Below are 25,024 nucleotides of genomic sequence, written 5' to 3' on the forward strand. Positions count from 1 at the left end.
CGTTTTTTTCTTAAATAAACCAGCCTTCGAGAAAAAAGTGGCATGAGTTTTGTTGGCTTTTTTCTTCTCAACCCACATTTTTTTTTCACAAACTCAGATTTTTATAAAACTTCCCCTAAATGTATATCAATACAAACTTTTTTTCTGGAATATTTATTCCATTTTCTAGGAAGGAATGCAAACCGTTAGTTTCCAAAAGAACAACAGTATCAATAATAAATGCTGAGAATTATACAACCCATGTAGACAGTGTTTATTAATTTGTTAACTAGCCTACATCCTCATCTAAACCCTCTGCAAGCTGTGCCAAGTCAAGGTCAAAATTATCAATCCCAGTAATGCTAAAAACCAGCAGAAAAATAAGAGCGGCCAAGACAGCTCCTCCAAGAAAACCAATAATTAGCCCATTAAACAGAGGCCACATCCAATCTGTCAGGGTCTGATTGAATGGTGGGAGTTCTTCTTGTTCAACAATGAAGTCCAGGTAATCATCTTCCTCATTATAAAGTGTTTTTCCTGTATGGGAACAGAAAAAAATATAAGTAACGAATCATACATGTAGATTCTCTTTTGTAAGTGGTTCAACCATAGCTGTTGAATCCTGCTAAGAATACAGATGTTGACCTTTCGGTGTAGAGAACACAATATGGACTGAGTTACAGTAAAACAAACATTAAGGGGGGATTTAAACACTGCTGCGTTGAACTACACATTTCCCCACTTCTCCATGGCCCACAGATTCATTAAAATGTGAAATAATCCTCCAGTGAGAATCTTTCTCACCTGATCAGTTGTTTCTGCAACTGGAAGCAGAAAGGAATACAAGAAAAGGAGTACAGAGAATGGTAATTAGTGATGGGTGAATTTATTCGCCAGGCGCAAATTCGCTGCGAATTCCCGCGATTGGCCGCCGGCGTATTAATTTGCGAAACCGCCACGAAAATTCACCAGCGAAAATTCCCCGGCGTCAAAAAAAATGGATGCCAGCGAATCACCGTTTTGCGAATTTCGCGAGAAATTCACGAATTTTTCGGCAAAGTGAAATGCCCCAAATTCGCCCATCACTAATGGTGAAGCAAAAATGTGCAATGTGCTTGGGATGCTTGTACTCATTGTATAAAGCAGGGATCCCCAACCTTTTGAACCCCTGGAGCAACATTCAGAAGTAAAAGGAGTTGGACAGCAATACTAGCATGAAAAATGTTCTTGGGGTGCCAAATAAGTGCTGTGATTGGCCATTTGGTAGCTCCTGTGTGGATTGTCAACCTAGATTGAGGCTCTGTTTGGCAAACATACTGCACCTCCAGCACATTATACAATAAAATACATTTCCCTCTGCATTTAATTTCAATTGCCATTACATTTGTTGTCTAATTAAAGGTTGAAATTTGTTCAATTAAAGCAATTGAAGGGTTAAACGCCCCTGTGAAGACCTACAGTGCACTCTATTGCAATTACTTTATGGGGGTTATTTAATTTTTAATTTCATTTTTCTGATGTTTTAAATTTTTAATTTGTTTAAAAAAAAAAAAATTCTGACCAAATGAGAATCCTTGATTTACCATTACTTTTCATTAGAAAAACACAAATGAATCAGCTTAACAGCTGCTACTTTTTCAGATTGTTTCACAAAAAATCAGAATTTTTCAGATTTGAAGCCCGAAAGGTACGTTTGGTGGAAAAGCCAGAAATGGTTGGATTATTGTACGAAACCCAGCACAGACAATAATATCTTGAAATTGCAAATAGAACCTCTGTTATTGACTTTTATACTCCTACAGGACCTCGACAGGTTGAAGATGGAGTATTACTGGATTCTGACTTTTTGCAGCCTCAGGGTGAAATACATTTCTTAAAAATTCGAGTAATACCCACCAATAGCGTAACCAGATGTTACTGGGCCCACCGTGTAAAAATAGCAGAGATTTGGCTGAAGCCTGAACTGGATAGTCCATGAGCACTTACCCTGAAAGGGCTCCATGTATTTCTTCAATATAAGTTGTAATTTCTGGCCCATTTTGTTCTCGATTGCTATTTTAAAAATAAATAGGCATAATCATTAAATACTGCATTGAAGAACATACCAATAAATAGCTGGCACATGCCAAATAAATTCACAAACTGGAAGACAGATCTTTCCGTAATTTGGATTTTCATATTTTAAATCTACTACAAATTCATGTAAACATTGAATAAACCCAATAGGCTGGGTCTGCTTCCAATAAGGATTAATTATATCTTAGTTGGGATCAAGTACAGGTATGGGATCTGTTATCCGGAAACCCATTATCCAGAAAGCTCCAAATTACAGAATTGCCATCTCACATAGATCCATTTTATCCAAATAATCCAAATATTTAAAAATAATTTCTAGATTTCCAGATTTTTTTATATTCAATTTTGAAATCTGACATGGGGCTACACATATTGTCAATTTCCCAGCTGCCCCAAGTCATGTGACTTGTGCTCAATCATTCTTTACTTGTCAGATTTCAAAATTGAATATAAAAAAATCTGTTTGCTCTTTTGAGAAATGGATTTCAGTGCAGAATTCAGCTGGAGTAGCACTATTAACTGATGTGTTTTTTTTAAAAAAAATGTTTTCCCATGACAGGATCCCTTTAATGTTTACATTATTTTCTAGTAGACTTAAGGCATGAAGATCCAAATTGCGGAAACATCCAGAAAACCACAGGTCCCAAGCATTCTGGATAACAGGTCCCATACCTGTACAAGGTGCTGTTTTATTACAGAGAAATAGCAAATCATTATTAAAATTTGGATCATTTGGATGAAATTGAGTCTATGGGAGATGGCAGAGCTTTCTGCATAAGGGATTGCATACCTGTATTGTCAGGATCCATTTAATCTGCCAGTTTGTTTTTGGAGTTGAGGAGAAAACAAGAGTACCCAGGTAAAACCCACACAAGCACTGGGGAACTCCTTACAGAGTGTGCCTTTGTGGGGATGAAACCCAGTGCTACAAGGTGGCAGTTTTAACTATAGCCTATAATTTGAACAATGGTCAGTGCATCCCGTCTAGCTGGATTTTCTCAAAGTGTCCTTAATTCTTTGCATTCTCTGGTAAACTGTCAGTGATGCAGCTCTAGGTGCAAATCTAGGTGCATCTATGCATTCTCTTCTTTATTTGCACCTACAGTTAGAGGGTATTTAGCATTGTGTTATGTCCATAAAGCAGCAAAGGCAACTTGAACCGGGAATTACAAATTTTGTTCATGTATCTTCACATGTAAGATTTTATGTCAATTTATAGTGCATGTTATGGGGGGGGGGGGCATTGTTGGTGGCTTTGCTTTGTTTGTAATTGTAAATAAGATAATGTTTGCCTAGCTTTTATTGTGGGCAGGTCAATTATGCGTGAGTTCATGGGAACTTAGACTGTAAGCTTCTTCTAGGCAGGAAAAAATTTAATATATACTATAAAGCACTGCGTCAAAATGTTCTGTATAAATTCCTTTGTAAATTACTTTCTGCTTCAGCATAGTTATTTGGTATTCTGTTTTGTTCATCGTGTTTTAACTGTTGCTTTGTTTATAACCGTAAAAGAATTAAAGGGAAAAAGTCATAAATTATGGGGAGCAGGCAGAGTAATACTTACAATATTATCACCTTGTCTCCATATACAATCATAAGCCCAGTTTTGCAGGTAAATTCAAGGGTAGAGTGGTCCTTTAAAACGTACCCCCATTGTTAGTTGCCAAGGACAAAAGATAATATTGCTATGGAATGTAGGATGTAAATTATGTTTATTTACACTGTCTGGTATGCACTGAGTTTTATAGCACACAAATGTTAGTGTTGTCATGGCCACCAAAGCATTAATAATCCATAGAAATGCATTATTTCAGTCAGATGTCTCTCTCACAGCCCATGTCCCTTATAACAAGGTCGCTAATGAGGCCCCTGAACAGCTGTTATAAATACTTGATAGCAGGAAATTGTTGGTGCACAGTCAAAATGCATTAACACAGGTCAAAAGCTAGCTGCAGTTATTAAGACCCTTTTGTCTTTTATATACTTATTCCAGTCCTTTGCTTTATCTGAAATGGACGCATACTGTTGTATTTACCATAGGCAGTAGAAGATGTTTTTGCTGGGGGGGGGGCAGGGAAAGAAGGGAAAATAAAAGCCACACCCATTTTATTCATGGCACGCCCCCTTTTAAAGCAATGTCCTTTAAAAACCCACCCATCATCAACTATATCTTCAAAAAGCTTTAGGGGAAGGGCACACGGACAGATTTGGGGAGAATAGACAAATCTCATCTTCTTCGGGGCGTCAATCTCCCCGAACTGCCTTCCTGCCCGCTGCCTTTCCAAAGTCGACTTCAGAAAACGAACGTGCCATCCCGCTGGTGATTTTTCATTCTTCTTTTGTTACCACAAAGAAGAGGAGATTTGTCGCCAGGGCGACTAATCTCCCTAAATCTGCCCTCGTGCCCTTACCCTTAAGGGCAAATGCAGAAAATGCAAACACTGCTCCCAGTCTTATAAGCCACATTGAAGATGATAAGTACAAATGCAGGTTAGTTGGAGATGGCCTTCCCATGATTTCTTGTTAGTGGGTAGCTGGATAAAATATCCCATACCTGTCTACTGTATATGCCATTTGACCAATGCCCATAAACTGGAATAAGCTTATTGATTAGGAACTGGAATAAAAGCTAATATTGACTCAGTCTCAGCAGAGAATAGTGATGGACGAATCTGTGGCGTTTCGCTTCGCCAAATAATTTGCGAATTTCCAGCGAAATTCGTGAAACGGCGAAAAATTTGCGAAACGAGACGCGTGGGCCGATTTCGTCGCGCGTTAAAATAATTAGACACATGCTAATTTTTTGCCGCAATTTTGCGGAAATTCGTAGCGAATTTAACTATGGCGAATTTATTCGCCCATCCCTAGCAGAGAATTGTACTGCAGAATATGATAAATACCTGCATCTAACCATGCTGAGCCAAGGTACCATAACATAGATTTTTTGAATGGGTGATTCACATTTAAGTTAAAAATATGAAGACCAATTGAAAAGTTTAAAATAATAAGCCATTGTATTACATACTTAAAGTTATTATTTTTAGCTTTTGAATTATTTTCCTTCTTCTTTTGACTGGTCAGAAAGGTCAAAATAATTCAGACTAAATTATGCAGATAGCTTCTTTGATAGAAGATAGAAGGCTATTTTGTTGACAGTCAGTAAAATGTTGATGAATGTAGAAAAAAATTTGGCACTGTTGGCAATCTGCAGCTTTTAAATGATGTAGTATACTGGGGGCATTCTTTAAATCTGGAGCCCCCAAACTTTTTTTACCCATGAGCCAAATTCAGATCTAAAAAGAGTTGGGGAGCAATGAAACATAAAAATATGTTCCTGGGGTGCCAACTGAGGACTGTGATTTGCTGTTTGGCAGTACACATGGTTTTTATGAAACCAAAACTTCCCTCCAAGCCAGGAATTCAAAAATAAGCAGCTACTTTGAGGTCACTGGGAGCAAGATCCTAGGGGTTGGAGAGAAACATGTTGCTCACAAGCAACTGGTTGGGGGTCACTGCTTTAAATGTTTGTCTCATCCTGAATGAGAAATAACTGTAAAGTGTCACTTTCCACTTTTTACCTTTTGCTATATCCATGCGTCCCACGTTATACAGCTCATCTAGAAACTGATCCAAATATACTGTGTCTCCTTTAGTTACAAACCATGCATGTAGCTTATTTTTGCACTCTTCGTGGGTCACTGAATTGAATAAAATAAGAAAAGGATACACTTGGTGAATATTTAAAGACAAGAAACAAAAACCTTTGTCAGCTAGTGACCAAAGAATCACAGAACTGCGTGACTGCATCTAGATTCCTACAGCCTGCATTATTGTGTTGCACAGGTCATACAAACACTATGTAGTCTGGAGATGCAAATAAACATGCAAGGCTGATGACAGAAGGTTAAAGGTTAATTTCGGCAGTATTCAACATAATTACATGCCTTTATTATTAAAAGGTGTTCCCTTATAAGCCAAGAAATGCACCAACGCACACATTGACTGTATTGTCAATAAGGAATAATGGACCTAATATTTGCATGAAAGCATAGAAATAGATCATGATGTACAAACTTTGGACTAGTTGTATCTAAATTTTCATACAGGTCAAGAAATTCTAGCTTATACAGTATCTGGGATGCTCTGCGGCAACGGGACTCCCCTCATTCTACAGTGTTTCACTTCTACTTAAACATCAGCTAGCGGTGAAGAGTAGTAGACAACGGGCACTAATGCCTTCAGTTGAGTTGGAGAACAGATTTATTTTGAGGGACATCACAATTGTAATGATACCTCTGCAGGAGTCCAGCAATAGTTAGTCAACATATTCTTCATGCAACACTTCTGTTTCCGATTCAAATCATGTTATTCACTTACCGATCTCTAGGTCTGTGTATGATAGTATTCCTGGAGAGACAATGCGTACAGACTTTTTAAGGTCCTCTTCTGATCCACTCAGCCTTTTATAAAATTTATCACACTGAAAGGGGGACAGATGATACGCAATGCGTCTGATCGTATGAGGCCCAATGCCATCTGCAACTGTAGGAGAATGATATAAAATAAAAAGTATTGTTTCAAATTAAATTATTTATTATTGTTGGTCCATTTGCAGGTGTTATTTTTACTGTTGTGTTTATGTTCTGAATTTGTAAATATTTATTTGTGATAATATTGTATTTGCTATTTGTTATTTATATTACTCTAATAAAACTGTGGCCGAAGAAAAATAAAAATTCAACTGAAAAAAGGGTAAATTCCGTCTATTTCTAAGCCAGTGGTTGAAGGGAAAGCGAGGCAGCTATTTGGCCCTGCCCAGGTCAAGGATATTGGTAATTCCAGGGTTCCCTTAGCAAGTTGCATCAATAGCCACAACTGAACTGCTCCAGTTGAATTACCCCATAAAGACTTTAATGGAATGCCATAGGTTAATGATGCATTGCACACAAGTTGCGGTGAACACAAGTTGAAATTCTAAAAAAACACCACAACCAGGCTATAAGGAGTGCAAAGACCTCCGCATTTCTCATTAATACATAACTGCTCTCTGGATCTGATTACAGCCATGTCCTGTTTTTTTAAAAAAAATATTTTATTGTCAGAGTGTTTATATGTACTGTGGGGGCACATAAGCATTCAGTTACTCCACTTTTTATTAGTTATTTACCTGAGTCGCCACAAAATACTTTCCTAAAGAGAAGGACCAGAAGTATTGCCTTGCAGAAAAGGTCCATGATTGTACCTGAGGTAGAGAGAGAGGCAGAATCAGCAGAAATGTTATGAATAAACTAGAATAGTTCTATAATGCAGTGCCTTGGCAACTTGCGGTCTCATAAGCAGCAATTTTGGGAGTAAAACACACCTAAAAAGTTGTGTATGTTTGATTAATCTGTTTCACATATAGGTTTAATTTATTTTACATTTTGAATTTGACCACTTAGCACATCATTTTTTTTTTTGTTGCAAACAACTCAGTCATGCTGTTTGGCAAAAGAAATTTGTTAGCCTTTAACTATTTTAAATTTGTACAACCACACTCCTGACAATTTGATATTTTAAACACCAGCATCACTCATAATAAAGCAAAAATTTAAATTATTATACATGTACATATACACTATTTTTGCCAAATGCATTAAAGTCAATGGAATAATTTTGACAAGCGACAATGATTAGGCGCGCAACTATTCTGATGCGTGCCCAAGTTTTTTTTGACGCAGCAGCGAAACACAGAAATTCAACGTGAATTTGCACCTGGCCAATTTATTCGCCCACCACTAAAATACACACATGAATAATCTGCTCTGTAAACCTTTAATTGTAAGGATAAGCAAGAATCTTAAATATAAAGTCTTTTATAAATGCTCTTGTAAAATTAATGTTGCCATATCCTGTAAATTAGTGATCGGCAAATAAATTTGCCTGGCACACATTCGCGCCAATTTCCGATTTTCAAGATTTTTTCATGAAAAGTTTCGAATTGCTCGATTTTTAAGTGAAATCGTTTGAATTGCTCGATTTTAGTGAAAACGTTCGAATTGCTCGATTTTATCGTGAAAACGTTTGAATTGCTCAAATCTTAAGTGAAAACGTTTGAATGGCTAGATTTTTGTGAAAACTTTCGAATTTCACGTTTTTTTTTCCATGATCCATTTATAGTGGGTGACGGAGAAGAGTGAGTTAATTTTCCATCAGTGCTTTATAACTGCAAAAAATAATTAATTATTGAGCTCATTTTGAAAAAAAGGTATATAAAGTATATAGCTGTATAATGCCACAACTTTGAACAACAGCAGTAAGAGAGCTATTTACTACTATTTTTCTTACTAAGTTCAAGAAAACCATGTTCCAATAAAAAAAAGAAACAGCAACAAAACGTGTGTGATTTTTTTTCTCGCATGATGGCTTACTGTACTTAAGAAAAATGCAACATGCATGTTTTTTTTGCTGAAAAAGCCACATACTGTACCAGCGAGAATCACACTGTTCCATTCATTTTCAATGAGGCTAAAAATACTTGAATCTTGCCTGTTGGACAGGTAGGAGGAAGGGGTTTTGCTTATATGTAGGTCAGGCAAGTCCTTGATTCCCTGTGCTCCCTTAATGGAAACTTTGAATTAAAAAAAGTAAACTGAAATGCTGAAATGACTTGATCAGTTTGATCAATTTTTACCTGCTTTCTGCACTTCTGTTATTGTAATCCTTTTCCAGAAGGATGGCTTTAACTTTCAGCTACAGTTGGCTTTCTTTTTTCTTGGCTCTCTCTTTCAGTGCTACCATCTAGCTTCACAAATCTCTGGTATCACTTCCTCTTCCTTCCTCACAAAATCCCTCACCGCATGGAAACGGGATAATATAATCACAGTTGTAAAGGTTGCAATCTATAGCAACCAATCAGGCATCTGCTTCCAATCAGGTGATCATTATATTATGTCTGCTAATTGCTTGCTAAGGCTTGCTACCTTACAGTTCTGTATCCCCAGCAATCAAGTAGGGATTTGATAAGATTGGATGCTATAGTTTTTTTTTTCAATGGGGTACATTTCACTAGTGTTAGGTAATGAGCCCCCTAGGATTTTTAGTACATTATTCTATGTAGTTTGGTCATAAGCAGATGACAAAACTACCATTACTATACTATTATTAATATTATCTTTTTTATGTAGTGCAGACATATAACCCTACATCTACTAGAGCTGCAACAGTTCCCGTTTATGGAATCAAAGAGGAAGGCATTTTTCTAAAACTAAAATTAAACACAAAAAAAGTTCCCTTTCTTTCTGGCTTCTAAATATTTCATTGGTGTATAATAAAGATGCAAAGTATTGTACACGTATAAATTAAATATATAAAAAAAAAGCAAAACAATTAGCAAAAGCTGTAGTCCAGTATATAGTATTATTATGTACGTATTTCTGTAAATGTAATTATAGCTTCTAAATGTAAGGAAAAGTCTTTCAATATTATTTCTTCTTTGAGACTGTACCCGTGCAACATGCAACATAAGGAAAACAGTAGAGGCTTAGGAACTAAATGCATGACTGGTGACTGGTGTAGGGAAGATGGGGTTTGCTTCAATTGTTTTCAGATTGTTCATCAGAAATAAAGACTTTTTTCTTTCCATTTTTCATTTTTTACTGTTTTTCCAAAATATACATTTAAATTTTAATGTTCCTGTCTCTGGTGTTTCAGTCTGGCAGCTCAGTAATTCAGCTGCAGACACTAAACTGTTAGAATTTAGCAACATTTAGTTGATACATTTCTCAGCAGCATCTCTAGAGTATTAGCAACTATTGTATCAATTCTAACAGCTGCCTGTAATGAAACTCAGAGAGTCTGCTCAGCAGGGACAAAAATAAGAAATGTATCAACTCAATGTATCAATTTAGAACAGTTTACAGGGTCGGCGATCCCCTTTCCCAGAGCTGCTTAAGAAGGTGAAAAATGACACTTTACACTTCAATATTAGAAAAACTGTAGAAAATTGAAAGTAATTGGAAAAAGTCTTTATTTCTGGTGAACTGGATCTGAAACCAACAGATCTGAAAAAAATGTTGCAAGGTGAATAACCCCTTTAAGGGGTGATATGATAACTATGTATAAATATATAAGGGGATCATATAATAATCTCTCTAATGCTTTATTTACCAGTAGGTCTTTCCAGCTGACACAAGGTCACCCATTCCATATGGAAGAAAAGAGGTTCCACCTAAATATTCAGAAGGGTTTTTTTTTGTGAGAGCTGTGAAAATGTGGAATTCTCTCCCTGAATCAGTTGTACAGGCTGATACATTAGATAGTTAAAAGGTTGAACTTGATGGACGTGTGTCGTTTTTCAACCTAACTTACTATGTCACTATGTTACTATTGTTTTTATGGTGTAGGTTTTCTTTCTAAATTATACTGTTTACACTGCAAATAATTCCCTTTACAATATAAAATTTCATTCCTGAACCAACAAGTGTATTTTTTTCTAGTTTTAATATTGGTGTGTAGGCAGCCATCTTATGCCTGGTCATGTGCTTTCAGAAAGAGCCAGCACTTTAGGATGGAACTGCTTTCTGGCAGGCTGTTTTTTCTCCTGCTCAATGTAACTGAAGGTGTCTCAGGGGTGCCAAGGGCTGGATTTACTTTGCAGACACCTTTAGGCCCACTATTGTTCGTCGCCCCCATCCCCTCCCTTTTATTCGTGCAAATTTTCATCGGGACCAGAACAATGGGGATTGGTGCATGGGAGATTATAAAAACTATTTTATCTACTGCACATCCCCAGTGTTTCTGAACCAATGTGGGTGTGGTTGGGCAGCATGCTGCCCCCTAAAATCCTGCCGGGCCTTGGTGGCCTTTCCACAAATCCAGGCCTGGGGGTGCCCAAAAGGTAGATGGGGATCTACCAGTAGACCTTTAGCTGGTGATCAGTAGATCTCAAGACACTGTCAAGAAACAGCTTGTCTAAATCACCCTTCTGCTTTTTATTCAGATATTTATTATGTTAAGGTTACATTAGAAATAGTTGTTAGTTAAATATAGCAATAAACATTTTTTCATAAATCAATATTTAAGTAATATTTCCCATGGAACAGAATGCTTACAATGTTTTTATGGATGTAGATCATAGTGGGACATAATCACTAAAAGTAGACCTTGCATTAGTAAAGTATGGGCACTCCTGTCTTAGATCTACCAGGCAGCTGTTATCTTGTGTTAGGGAGCTGCTACCCAATTACCTTCCTACCAAAGACACACACTCAAATTCAAGGAGATTAGTCGCCCAGCGACAAATCTCCTTTTCTTCGGGGTGACTAATCTCCCCGAACTGCCTCCCGCTGTCACTTTAGATTGTAGCCTGCGCATCGCTTCGTTTTCCGAAGTCGCTCAAAGTTTCCTCGGTCAAATGAGAGTTTGGTTTACATTTTTTTATTTAAACAATCAGAAAAATTCAGATTTTAGTAAATAACCCCCTTGAAGTTGAAAGTTGAAAGTTTGATTTCAAGGGCTGTTCTAGCAGAGTCATACAGTTTCTTATAGAAGACAAGTATGACTATATTTTAGCCAATACCCTCTGAATAGTCTCCTTTACGCCATATAAAGGATCACTTGCACCTGACTGTCTCAAAATGGTGTTGGGCAAACTCAGCTAGGGTCACTGCCTCCAATCTCCTACATGTTGTCATCCTGTTCTCTACTTATCACAATTCAAACAACATATGGTGATTGTACGCTGCCCTTCTGGAATTACAAATACAACCTGATTCCCTTCCAATAATACTACTAAACTAGCATCTATTGCTGGGTCTTGCTGGTCTCTCTCTGGTAGTTCTCTACTCTGCACAATTGGGGCCGAGAATTGGGACCGGCATAGCAATCCTGTTTAGGTAGTTACAGTACACACAATAACAAGATGGTACACACAGTTTTTAAGAATCACATGTTTGTTTTCATGGTTTGACGCTTCCCTTTGTGCTTCAATATTTGCAGGCCAGCAACTAAATTTTATAATTTAGTAATGTGAAGTGCCAGTTGACACACTTTCAATATGCTAAAAAGAACTGACCCCCTCGTTTCAGAGCATTGTTGATATGACTATATAGTCAAAAGGAATGTTATTTTATACCTGTAATAAAAATATATTGTAAAAAAGATGACCATATATGCTGTTTAAAAGTAAGATTTATAGTCGGCAGTGAAGAAGTGTGGCAATATTATTCTACTTCCTCTTCCTCTCTGTGCTTTTAGTCATTGGTTATTTAGCTCATAAATAGCTTCGGGGGATTGGCACTGCTGCTCTTCATGCAGATAGGAAGAGGGTGGGCTGCCATTGCACAGGAAGAAAACAGAAGAATAACAGGCTAATAGCACAGAAGGCATTTTGACCAATGCTGCCAACTAGTGGAAAACAGTGGCGGTCAAATTGCCCCGTCTATCTGTCACCACTTGCCATGTTATTACATAGGAAAGTATGTTATTACATAGGTCTGGGCCTACCCTGCTCCACATATATATATACATTATATACAGACAGGAAGGCAGGTTGTCATGCCAATCAAAATACCCCCCAACCAGATGTTTGTTTCCATTTTCTTACTGAAAGTATATTATTATTAATATGTATTTTTAGAGCGCCAAAATATTGTGCAGCGCTAATTGCCACTTGTGCAATTTAGCACCTATGCTAATAAATCAGTCCTATCATCTGTATTAAATGTATGAAATTTCAAGACCCTCCTATTTTACTAATATGAGGACACAATGGTACTAAAAATATATTTATCGCTCTGTATATACTATATGAATATATATATATACAGTATACTGTATATATTACTGTGGCATATTTGCCAAGGCCCTTGCACTATAATTTACGGAACATAAAACTCAAGCTGTCTCCTCATCAAAGAATCGCCAGTATTCTGTTAGGTTTCTTGAAGACATTGCTTTTTTTAATAGTGATATGTGGTGTCTGCAATAACATGTAATGGAAAGTAATACCATCAGGCTTAGGCCTGCAAATAGCTTTATTTTCCCCCAGGCTTTAGAGTTAAACACTAAATCTAATGATTCTAACACAGAATCAATGGCAGATCATAATATATTGCAGATGTAAAGGTGAATCCTTCCTTTCTTTGGCTCTTTCTTATTCCCTTTTCCATAATTCTTCCGTAGGAGGGCTCCATGAAAAGGCAATTACAGCATGATTAGTAAAGACTCACAATCCAAGGTATCTACTCTTATTCAGCTTCTGCTAGATTTACACTGCTATTTTCAAAGATTTATTGCAAATACAGGTCACAAAATCTAAGCCTTCCATTATATAGAACGGTAGAGACGTTATTAAAAAAAGATATACACAGAAAAGGATTATTGGTTTGGGGACAGAGCCTCTTTGATCTGCCAATTTAGCATTTTTCGGCTGACTTTACAGAGTAGTAGAATCCTCAAAGCCTCAATCTTGCCTGCATCAAATCTGCTTCAGTTCAGCAAAATATGGACACATATGACAAATTCTCTCTATTACATTCTTTTATAGAAACTTCAACATGTGCATTCTTTATAAAAACAGAATTCGGCAATAAAAATAATAACCACAAAGGGGCCAACAAGATATTGACTTTGATAACTTTTTACTACTTCCCAACCCAACAGATATGGATTGGCAATCTGAAAACAAATGAACTGCCACGCGCAGGGACATTGCTAATTCACTAAAAGGCGTAAGTACCAATTCGCTAGTGAACGAGACCGCCACTAGCGTTCATTTGCACTTTATCGACAAGCGACTTTTAGCTCTGGAGAACGATCATTGCTCTTTTTCGCCAGAGTTGTTTTTGCCACCTCAGACCAGAAGAAGTGCTAAAAAGAAGCTAGATCTTCCTCAATCTTCTCTCACTTACATCATATCCTGTGTGCCGAAAATGCATTAAAGTTCCAAAAACGCTGGCGACTTTTCTGAAGCGGAATTGACTGCAAAAGTCCTGACTTAAACTTTTTTTGGGTAACCGGTTTTCTTCAGATATTTCATAACATATGGAACATTCATTTTACAGTGGGCTCATGTGTAAGGCATTATATTAACTCTCTTGTCTTTATTAAGGTTCTCTGGACATTTGTAAGAAAAAGTAGTAACTTCAAGCATTTGCACCAACATTTATAATAAAGACCTCCATACAACTTTAAATTACCTGCCATATGCAAATTGACCTAAGTGCAAGATCACTAGTGAATTTTCGCTAGGCACAAACGAATGTAGCGCAGCTTTGCTAAGAAATGCTCGCACACCTTTAGTAACGCTAGCAAAAAGTCGCCAGCCTTCAGCTCCCAGGGCGCAAATCTGCATATTAGGGATTTAGCGTAGTGGTATCGAATTTGCTCCTGGCGAACTGGTGCGATGTGAGCGAATCGGTCGCTGACGACAATTCGCCCTTTCGTAAATCTGTCCTACAGTTTCCAGCGCCAATTGCTGCAACGCACATGCACCTTAAGAATCTGGAGCAGACATCATTTTATTCATTATCATTTCAACTTCAAAGGCTGGAATGGCTGCCAACCAGACATAAATTGCACCCAATCCACAAAACAAGAGATTACTTTTCTCCTTGTACTTGTTGCTCGATAAGGCTTTTATCTAAATGCATTTTTTAACTTAAATTGTATTGTTTTAAAAGAAAGAATACAATAACAAAAATATAGATATGCAGTTTTTACCGCAAATTCAGTATCAACAGTTGAAGGGGTTCACCTTTAAATTAACTTTCAACATGATGTAGAGAGTTATATTCTGAGACCGTTTGCAACTAGTTTTAATTTTTTTTATTAAACCTACCCTAGCAACCATGCATTGATTTGAATAAGAGACTGGAATATGAATAGGAGAGGGCCTGAATAGAAAGATGAGTAATAACAAATAGCAAAAACAATACATAGATGTAGATACATGTAGAATTACAGAGCACATGTTTAGAACCCCATTTAAAAGCTGGGAAGAAGAAGAAGGCAAATAATTCAAAAACTATGTAAAATAGATAATACAGACCAATTGAAAAGTTGCTTAGAAGTAGCCATCCCATAACATACTATAAGTTAACTTAAAGGTGTACCATCCCTTTAACCTGTCTGCATAACATCTATTTAAGTGCAGTGAATAGAGATAATACAACTAACAAATAAAGTAATAAAAGAAACAGTGTTAGACTCAGTTGCATAGGATACAGTACAGTCAATGAGCCACAAGAGCTTGGAATTGCCAATTATACCACTTTTACTTTTCTAAGACCAGCTGAAAAAGAAAAGGAATGTCAGGGGTTAAAGGGAGTAGCAAGTAGTCTTCCGTTTTCCCCCAATCGCTCCAGAAATGGAATACCCAGTGATGGTTGGAGGGATTGGCACCTCTCTCAAAGTTCTGCAACAAATGTACCAAACACTGAAGGCAGGTGTAGCGGGGAGATCCCCTGCATGTTTATTAAGTCACATGATGTAAGCTTCAGGGGTGTACCCCATGTCTGACAAAGGGGTACTCCCCCGAAACGTTACATCTCCCCGCTACACTTGCCTTCAGTGTTTGGTAAATTTCTTGTTGCAGGGGTCAAAGGGAGCACAGGGCCCATGGCAACCTAACCTTCAGAAATTGAGGAACTCTATAATGGATATGAGTAATGTTGTATTCAAACTTTTTATTACAATCAATTCGATTATCAATACCTGACCAGGAAGGAAGGTCTTTTGATTTCCATTTGGATGCCATGCAAATGCAGACTGCAGTTAAAACATGATTATGTAAATGCATTTTGATCTGGAGCACATTGCCAAAAAATACTACTTATTAACTCACTTCTGTGACAGTTCTTGGTGATCTCAAGTTCTTTTGAGTAATGTAAAACTGGAGAACATGGGGAGGCCTATTTATCAAAGGGTGTATTTCAAATTCGTGTGTATTTTTCATACGAATATACTCACAATTAGACTGGGAGGATATTTAAGAAAAAATGTGAATGGCTAATGTTCGATTTAATGGTTCTGACCCAAAAATTTTAATCATATTCGCTTTGGTACAAATTTTTCTACCGAAAAAAAAAAAACTTGAATGTCAGGAAGGCTATTAACTATCTCCAAATGGTTCAGCGGACCTCTGACATTGACTTATACATGAACTCGGCAGGTTTTAGTTGGAGAATATTCGAATTAAGACTGTTTCCATGGTTATAATAGATCTCACAAGCAAATTTACATTCGAATAGGAGGATTAAAATTTGAATGTGTGAATTTTTAAACTCGAAAATTCAAATTCGTATTCAAATTGACTATTGGACCCTTGATAAATCTGCCGCTTTATGTTTATATCTGTAACACTATGCCCTAAAGCAAGTAAAATAATGCAGATCAATGCTGGGGCTTTATACTTCTTTTTTAGGTACTGTTACGTCCAACATTTAGTTTGCTTGTTGGTTCTGTGTAAGGGAGAATATTTCTGTACCTACAGTTATACACCTGTACAATCTAGTTTATTTTCCTTTGTAAATACTGGTTCCCCTTAGAGAGAACATTATTTTAAAAGAAAAGCTTCCGCATACAAATAGGTCTTATTTCTACATACTATATACTCTATTTATATTTCTATAAGGTAAACATAAAACAGAAGAGATACTGTCTTTCGCTAGGTTTTTTTTTTGTTTTATAATCCAGTATTCCACAAGATTAGATAGTGGTTGACTGAGCATAAATTTAGTGTAAAAACAATTGAGGGGATATTCTTATTTTTGCTTTAACAAACCTATCCATATCTATAGTTTTTGTTCAAATCTGCAAATCTTTTTGTGCTTTGCAAAAAAATTGTTTAGCAGTAATATTTATGTTTAACTACTAGGTGGTTACATAGAATTGCAATTTTCAATTGCATTTAACAGGTTTAGCCATTAGATGGCTACAGTAAAGTACTTCTATAATACAGGTATGGGATCAGTTAACTGGAAACCTGCTAGCCTGAAAGGTCCGAATTACGTAAAGCTAATCTCCCATAGACTCCATTTGATTCAAATAATCCAAATTTTTCAAAATGATTTCCTTTCTCTCTAAAAAAGTACCTTGTACTTGATCCAAACTAAAATATAATTAATCCTTTTTGAAAGCAACACCAGCCTATTGGGTTTATTTAATGTTTACACAATTTTCTAGCAGACTTATGGTATGAAGATCCAAATTACAGAAAGATCCATTATCTGGAAACCCCAGGTCCCGAGCATTCTGAATAACAGGTCCCATACCTGTACAGAAACGAGGGAAAAAGGAGGAAAAGGTCACCAGACTTGCACTCAGGATAAAGGACTTTAGACAGAATAGATGAGCTACCCATAATAGAATGTTGTAGCAATGTCGGACAGATAAGTCAGGAAAAGCAGTGATGCACATTGGATGCATCCTACCTACATTACCCCCCCCCCCCACAAATATCTTTGAGGGGGCCTGGTGCTCACTGAGAACATAAAGCTTGCACCCCACAGGTAGGGCTAAATGCTTAGAAAATGGCTAGAGAAGAACCCATATAGGCTTTGGACCAGAAATCAATCATAATATTCAGAGGTCCATTCACAAGTACCCGACAAAGCTGGTGCCATGGGTTCAACTTTGTAGAAGGTAAGACAAACCCCTGTAGACACAACACTGAAAGCTGTTGCTAAGGATGGAACAAAAAGAGACAACAATTTATTGAAATGTATGAAAAGAAGTGTAAGAAACTACTAAGCCTATGTGACCGACTATATAATTGATGGAGGTAGTGTTATGAATTTACTGTGAAGACACTGTAAAGAAAAAACAAAAACTTCCTGGATTTCTGAAATAAATTATAAATGTGGCTTAAAACGCCAAGCACCTTGGTGATTTTCTTTCTGATAAACAGAGTTTATAGTTTGATAGATAATGTGAGGGTGCTAATTGTGGCTTTTTTTCTAGGAAACTCTCGTCTGCCGAGGCCATGTATGATATTGGTAATAGAGAATTGTTGGCTATTAAATGGGGCTTTGAGGTACTTGGTGGGGGCTAAACATACTATCACAGTTTATACTGACCATAAAAATATTGTATGTATTATGTCAGCAAAACGTTTGAATCCAAGAGAGGCCAGATGGGCTTTATTCTTTACCAGTTTTAATTTTTCAGGCCTGGTTCCAAGAATACTAAAGCAGACACACTCTCTAGGAGCTTTGAATCAAGCCTGTCTGAACCTTTAGAATGTCTTATTATTATTCCCAAATCCCAAAGAGATGATTGTGGCAGCTTTAGGGTCAGACCTTGCAACACTTTTATTTCTGGTACAGACATTAGCTCCTGGAGATACTCCTTCTGGGAGAATATTTGTTCCTGAAAATCTGAGGGAGCAGGTAATTAGTGAAGCTCACAATTCCAAAAATGGCAGGGCATCTGGGTATTACCAAATTAAGTGCTTTATTGTCTCAAAATGTTTGGTGGCCATCATTTAAAGACTTACAACATTTTGTTAATGCTGGACCTGTTTGTCAAATGTCAAAACCATCTAGGAATTTATCACAAGGCTTTTTAAGGTCATTGCCTATTCCTGATACACCCTGGTCCCATCTGTCTATTTATTTTATAGTAGATCTTCCCCCCCTCTCAGGAGAAAACTGTGATCTGGGTAGTGGTTGATAGGTTCAGCAAAATGAGTCATTTTATTCCTCTTCCACACCTTCCTTCTGCTAAAACTCTGGCTAAATTTTTTATTTCTAACATTTTCTGCATGGTTTTCTGACCAATATTGTATCCGACAGGGGAGTACAATTTAATTCTAAATTCTGGAGAGCTTTTTGCTCTTTAGTGGGAATCAATTTATCATTTTCCACCACATACAATCCCCAAACCAATGGTCAGACGGAGAGAGTTAACCGGTCACTTGAGCAATTCATAAGATGCTATGTGTCAGATAACCAATCCTCTTGGGCTGAGTTGTTGCCTTGGGCAGAATTTGCCTATAATGCATCTCATGCATCTCTTTTTTTTATTGTTTATGGTTTGCATCCTAAGGCATTTTCTTACTGTGGTTTGTTATCCCCTGTACCTTCCATTAACTCCTTTGGTCTGGGGTACATGATTCCCTTTCAGCAGCTACGGCCACTCAAAAGAGAGCAGCCGATAGGTTCCATAGGGAGGCACCCAAATATCAGTTGGGAGATCAGGTCTGGTTATACACAAAGAATATTAAACTTAAGGTCCCTTCTCTCAAATTGAGTCCCAGGGTTATTGGCCCTTACCCTATTGTGGAAATTCTTAATCCTTCCTCTGTCCATCTCAAACTACCTAATAATTTCAAAATCTCTAACTCTTTCCATGTTCCTCTTTTAAAACCAGCCATACAGGTGCAACAGCAATCTTTTCCAGTGTTGGTAGAAGGTCAGCCTGGATTTTTTATCCAGAGACTCCTTGTGCAGGGTACGTTACCTAGTACAGTGGAAGGGATAAGGTCCTGAGGAGAACTCTTGGGTTTCTGTTTGTGATGACAGGGCTGATCGTTTTATGAAACAATTCCATCTTAGGTTTCCTGACAAGCCTGGGGGTCCAGTGGCCCCTCCTTGAGGGGGGGGGTAAAGTACCTTGGTGGTCCAGTGGGCCCACAGTGTGGTCTTCCTTCTGCTGTTGCCTGTTATTACTAACGATGCACGCCTCACATTCCGAATTTTATACGCCGTGCACGTGATGTCATTATGCCCAATGGCGTGAAATTTGAATATTTAAAGGGGCTGTGAGCTTAAACTCATTGCCCGTTGTTAGGTCTAACTTGTTAGTATCATGGGTGTGATTCCTTTTTTGATTGTTTGATTCGGTTTTGACCCTTGCCTGCCTGACTATTCTGAACTCTGCCAATCCTGACCCTTGCCTGCCTGACTATTCTGAATTCTACCGGTATTGATCCTTGCCTGCCTGACTATCCTTTGAATGCTGCCTGTACCGACCCAGCCTGATTGACCTTGCTTCAACTCCGCCTGGCCCTGCTTGAACTCTGCCTGTACCTTGATCTGTAAAATGAAGTAGAGATTAATAGCAATACCTAGTGGCTCAAATTGACTAGTGATCCTGTCTTTTGGCAGTTGGAAGACTAAATTGTGCTTGCAAGTACTGACCTCCATCTGGCAATTTACAGTATACATATTCAGAAACAATGGCTGAAGTCAAAGCAGTTTCCAATCAGTAATCTGCTTGTTTCATTGAAAACACAGTTTTCAGTTTAGTGCGTTCAAAGCTTTAGGATCTCCAGTCTTGCTAGAGAACATTATCTGAACTGCTGTAATCAAATGAAGCACCAAATACTCTTTAAATATCCATTTACGTTTAATAAGCAGAGATATGAGTGGTATTTGCACTTGTTTTCATCTGTTTTATATGATTTTACAGTTGTTCGAGGCATATTAAAATGCACTATGCGGCAATATTTTAATTAGTACCTTAATGCAGTATTTTCCTTATTATATTTACTCAAATAATGCTTGCTCTTCAGTTTTTGTATGCGTTTAATGCAGCAACACGTCAAAATCACAAACAAATCTATATACCCAGCATAATAACTTTACTGGCAAGCTTCTTGTGCTCTGGGCAATCCCTGTGCTTTGTAGAGAGATGGTAGTCCTAAGCATAAAACAAATGAAGTTCATATGCATTCTCAAGTATTATGCACCACACATCAAAAATTCTTCAGATGGTAGTCCTAAACATAAAACAAATAAAATTCATATGCATTTTCAAGTACTATCCACCAGGTATCAAAGATTCTTCAGATATTCTTCCAAAATGTAATGCTCAGGACACACATAAAAAGAAAACCTAAAAGCACCAAAAATGTAATACTGAGTTATGTTTATTACAGGGGACTCACTCTCAGACAACCTCGGAGCATTATTTCAACGAATGCTGTGGCTGGAGTTTATTAGCACAGCATATTTTATTTTTATTCTTTATTTATAAAGTGCCAACATTTATACAAACTATACATGTCACATCAGTATCTGGCGCAGTAAAGCTTACAATCTAAGGTTCCTATCACCTACACACACACTATGTTCAATTTTATTAGGAAAGCAAACTTCTCCTCACTCACCGACTTGTAACTCCGCTACAGTTGTTGGGTTGTCGAGTGCTTTAAGCCTCTCGCAGCAAGATTCATTGTGCAAAAGTCTACATAAAATAGAATAGAGGCAAGCAAACCAGCATTTCAATGGGAAACTACTACTACCTTTATATTTTATTATTTTATAAATGATACTTTGCAAATAGTGTGTGGCATGCACAACATTTCAGACACTTCTGTCTTCCTTCCTCAGTTCTGTTAAGGCCCAATTAACCTACCTGTATGTTTTTGGAGTCTGGGAGAAAACCTCAGGTGGTTACCCACTAGAGATGTCGCGAACTGTTCGCCGGCGAACTTGTTCGCGCGAACATCGGGTGTTCGCGCTCGCCGGAAGTTCGCGAACGTCGCGCGACGTTCGCCATTTTGGGTTCGCCATTGTTGGCGCTTTTTTTTGCCCTCTCACCCCAGACCAGCAGGTACATGGCAGCCAATCAGGAAGCTCTCCCCTGGACCACTCCCCTTCCCTATAAAAACCGAAGCCCTGCAGCGTTTTTTCACTCTGCCTGTGTGTGCTGAAGAGATAGTGTAGGGAGAGAGCTGCTGCCTGTTAGTGATTTCAGGGACAGTTGAAAGTTTGCTGGCTAGTAATCGTTTTGATACTGCTCTGTTATTGGAGGGACAGAAGTCTGCAGGGGTTTGAGGGACATTTAAGCTTAGGTAGCTTTGCTGGCTAGTAATCTACCTTCTACTGCAGTGCTCTGTATGTAGCTGCAGTGGGCAGCTGTCCTGCTTCTGATCTCATCTGCTGACTGCTGCAATAACAGTAGTCCTTGTAAGGACTGCTTTTATTTATTTTTTTGTTGTTTTACTACTACTACTACTACTACTACTATAAGAGCCCAGTGCTATTAGTCTAGCAGTGTTGGGGAGTGGGACTGGTGTGCTAATCTGCTGCTCCTAGTAGTTCAGCAGCACCAACTTTAATTTTTTTTTTTAATATTCATTTTTTTTTTATTTTACTTTTTTTTATTTTACTACCGCTGTAGTAGTGTATAAGTTGACCTTTTAGGCATTATTTGCCCTGTAGGCATTATTTGCACACTGTTTTCTTCAACCCGCCATCGAGCTGTGTGACCTTGTTCACATTCTGTCTAAATATCCATAATATTACCGTCTCCAGAAAAAACACCGGAGTCACTTTTTTCAAGCAGCCATAATATATTTTACGTAATCCGTATCCACCGCTGTAGTAGTGTATACGTTGGCCTTGTAGGCATTATTTGCACACTGTTTTCTTCAACCCGCCATCGAGCTGTGTGACCTTGTTCACATTCTGTCTAAATATCCATAATATTACCGTCTCCAGAAAAAACACCGGAGTCACTTTTTTCAAGCAGCCATAATATATTTTACGTAATCCGTATCCACCGCTGTAGTAGTGTATACGTTGGCCTTGTAGGCATTATTTGCACACTGTTTTCTTCAACCCGCCATCGAGCTGTGTGACCTTGTTCCCATTCTGTCTAAATATCCATAATATTACCGTCTCCAGAAAAAACACCGGAGTCACTTTTTTCAAGCAGCATTCATATATTTTACGTAATCCGTATCCACCGCTGTAGTAGTGCAGTAGTGTAGTAGGCAGTTGTTTAAAGAGAACAGTAGATTACTAGCCAGCAAAGCTACCTAAGCTAAAATGTCCCTCAAATCCCTGCAGACTTCTGTCCCTCCAATACAGAGCAGTATCAAGCAGATTACTAGCCAGCAAACTTACTATCATCTGTCCCTGAAATCACTAACAGCTCTCCCCCTACACTATCTCTTCCAAGCACACACAGGCAGATTTTTCAGATACATTTTTGCCCTTGATCCCCCTCTGGCATGCCACTGTCCAGGTCGTTGCACCCTTTAAACAACTTTAAAATCATTTTTTTGGCCAGAAATGTCTTTTCTAGATGTTAAAGTTCGCCTTCCCATTGAAGTCTATGGGGTTCGCGAACCGTTCGCGAACCGCTCGCATTTTTGCGCAAGTTCGCGAATATGTTCGCGAACTTTTTTTCCGACGTTCGCTACATCCCTATTACCCACACAATCAAAGTGAAAGTGTCCTGGTTGAAATTGAACCTATTACTTCTTTATCTTTTTTTTATAAATACATTGTAATTGTTCTGATGATGTAATCAACTTGCATTTATACAGTGATGCCATCTCAGTAGATAGCAGTAAACCACTTTATCTATATTATTTTAGTCTCCCATATTGTATTATAATACACAAGAACCATGAATATGTTGTAAATGATATCCCTATATCTGGACTTATTTCAGGTTTACATAAAAGGATCCTAAATGGAAATAGGTTACATGAAAAAAACGAATATGTCATATGCTCCACGCAGGATTAGCTGTTAGATAATGCCCAATTGGGATTTATAGGACATCTAACATTTACATCTAACATTTTTGCCTTATAAACACTGACAATTTGCAATGTATGTTGCAATGACTGTTGTACATATGTAAGAGCACATATCTTAGATAACAGATTAATAGTGATGGGCGAATTTATTCGCCAATTGCAAATTTGTGGCAAATTCCCGTGATTCGCCGCCAGTGAATAAATTCGCAAAACTGCCATGAAAATTCGCCATGCCATGAAAATCCAGATGCCGGCATAATTTCGCCTAAAAAGGAGACGCCGTTTTGTGAATTTTTCATAGTTTCACAAATTTCACGGGAAATTTCGCAAATCTTTCAGTGAAGCTTAACACCCCAAATTCGTCCATCACTACAGATTAAGTATACTTGATGCGATGCTGACTCTAACCATCCCAACTCTGCCCACCACTAATACTTTTGTTTGCTGCATGACATTGCATTCATTTTATGGCATTATCTTTAATAATTTTTGAAATATATATATATATATTTATATTTATATATATATATTTATATATTTATATATATATTTATATTTATATATTTATATATATATATATATATATATATATATATATATATATATATATATATATATATATATATATATATATATATATATATATATATATATATATATATATATATATATATATATATATATATATATATATATACACACATACAGTACAGTTAAGCAAGCTGTTTCTTCTGATAAAGTACTTTGTAACTGCCCTGACCAACAATCCTATTTTATTTTGGGCTGCTTTATATAGGCTAGACAGAAATCCTATCCCATGTAGACTGCATCAGTCTTTGCATGTGGCCCATGCCTGATGGAATTTCATTAGGTCCCAAGCTTTCCTGATTTTGGACTGGTATAATGGAGAGGATTTCTTTTTTATTACCAGTGCAAAGAATGCTGAGTTCAACAAAATTACACATGACACAATGAAGGAAGAGACAATACTTTATTTTATTTTGTTTCAGTGCAATATATGTAAACTGATATAAAAACAAATAATGTTTTTTTCTAGTGTTGAATAAATACTATTTTTACAATTTTCCTTTCCCTAGCAAGGGCATTGAACAGGTTATTGTCAAATGAATGTGTTTAACTATTCAACAGTCAACAATAGCGGCCTGTAACTCTCATTGTACATACCATCTTGGCTGAGTTTGGAATTTGCAGGTTGTGCTGAGACTGCTACATGCCTCTTGTGCTTCACTCCATTGAAATCTGATTACGTATGAGACAGACTCCGGTGGAATGAAGGACAGCAGGACATGTGGATCGTTCTTTATACCGTTGACCTGAAATTGGTGAAACAGTCTCATAAATTGAGAAATTTACTTTAGCAGCAAAAGCTTTGGCTGTCATTATCTGTCTGCAAAAGTTTTTGTGTTTTTATGTTCCACCCAACAGAAAGTATATTGCAAATACTCAAAAGCAAGCTATTACAAAATA

The 25,024-nt window shown here is 37.4% G+C and overlaps 1 protein-coding gene across 4 annotated transcripts in view; it reads right to left on the bottom strand.

Annotated features, from left to right (window-relative positions):
- Nucleotides 1-239: 239 nt before the first annotated feature.
- Nucleotides 240-25,024, bottom strand: part of LOC108707687 — a 28,375-nt gene continuing 3,590 nt past the window's right edge. For 3 of the 4 annotated variants that reach the window (XM_041581878.1, XM_041581876.1, XM_041581877.1), the window contains 5 exons: nucleotides 7,223-7,297; nucleotides 6,433-6,597; nucleotides 5,634-5,753; nucleotides 1,966-2,031; nucleotides 240-516 (listed from right to left, as the gene is read on the bottom strand). In XM_041581878.1, coding sequence (XP_041437812.1) covers nucleotides 269-516; nucleotides 1,966-2,031; nucleotides 5,634-5,753; nucleotides 6,433-6,597; nucleotides 7,223-7,289 — 666 coding nt within the window. In that variant the 5' untranslated portion in view covers nucleotides 7,290-7,297 and the 3' untranslated portion in view covers nucleotides 240-268. Of the gene's footprint in view, nucleotides 517-1,965; nucleotides 2,032-5,633; nucleotides 5,754-6,432; nucleotides 6,598-7,222; nucleotides 7,298-8,728; nucleotides 9,015-25,024 lie in introns of those variants that run through there. The other variant, XM_018245692.2, reaches the window with a different exon arrangement.

This window comes from Xenopus laevis, chromosome 2L (assembly GCF_017654675.1).
Source record: "Xenopus laevis strain J_2021 chromosome 2L, Xenopus_laevis_v10.1, whole genome shotgun sequence".
Classification (NCBI taxonomy): Eukaryota; Metazoa; Chordata; class Amphibia; order Anura; family Pipidae; genus Xenopus; species Xenopus laevis.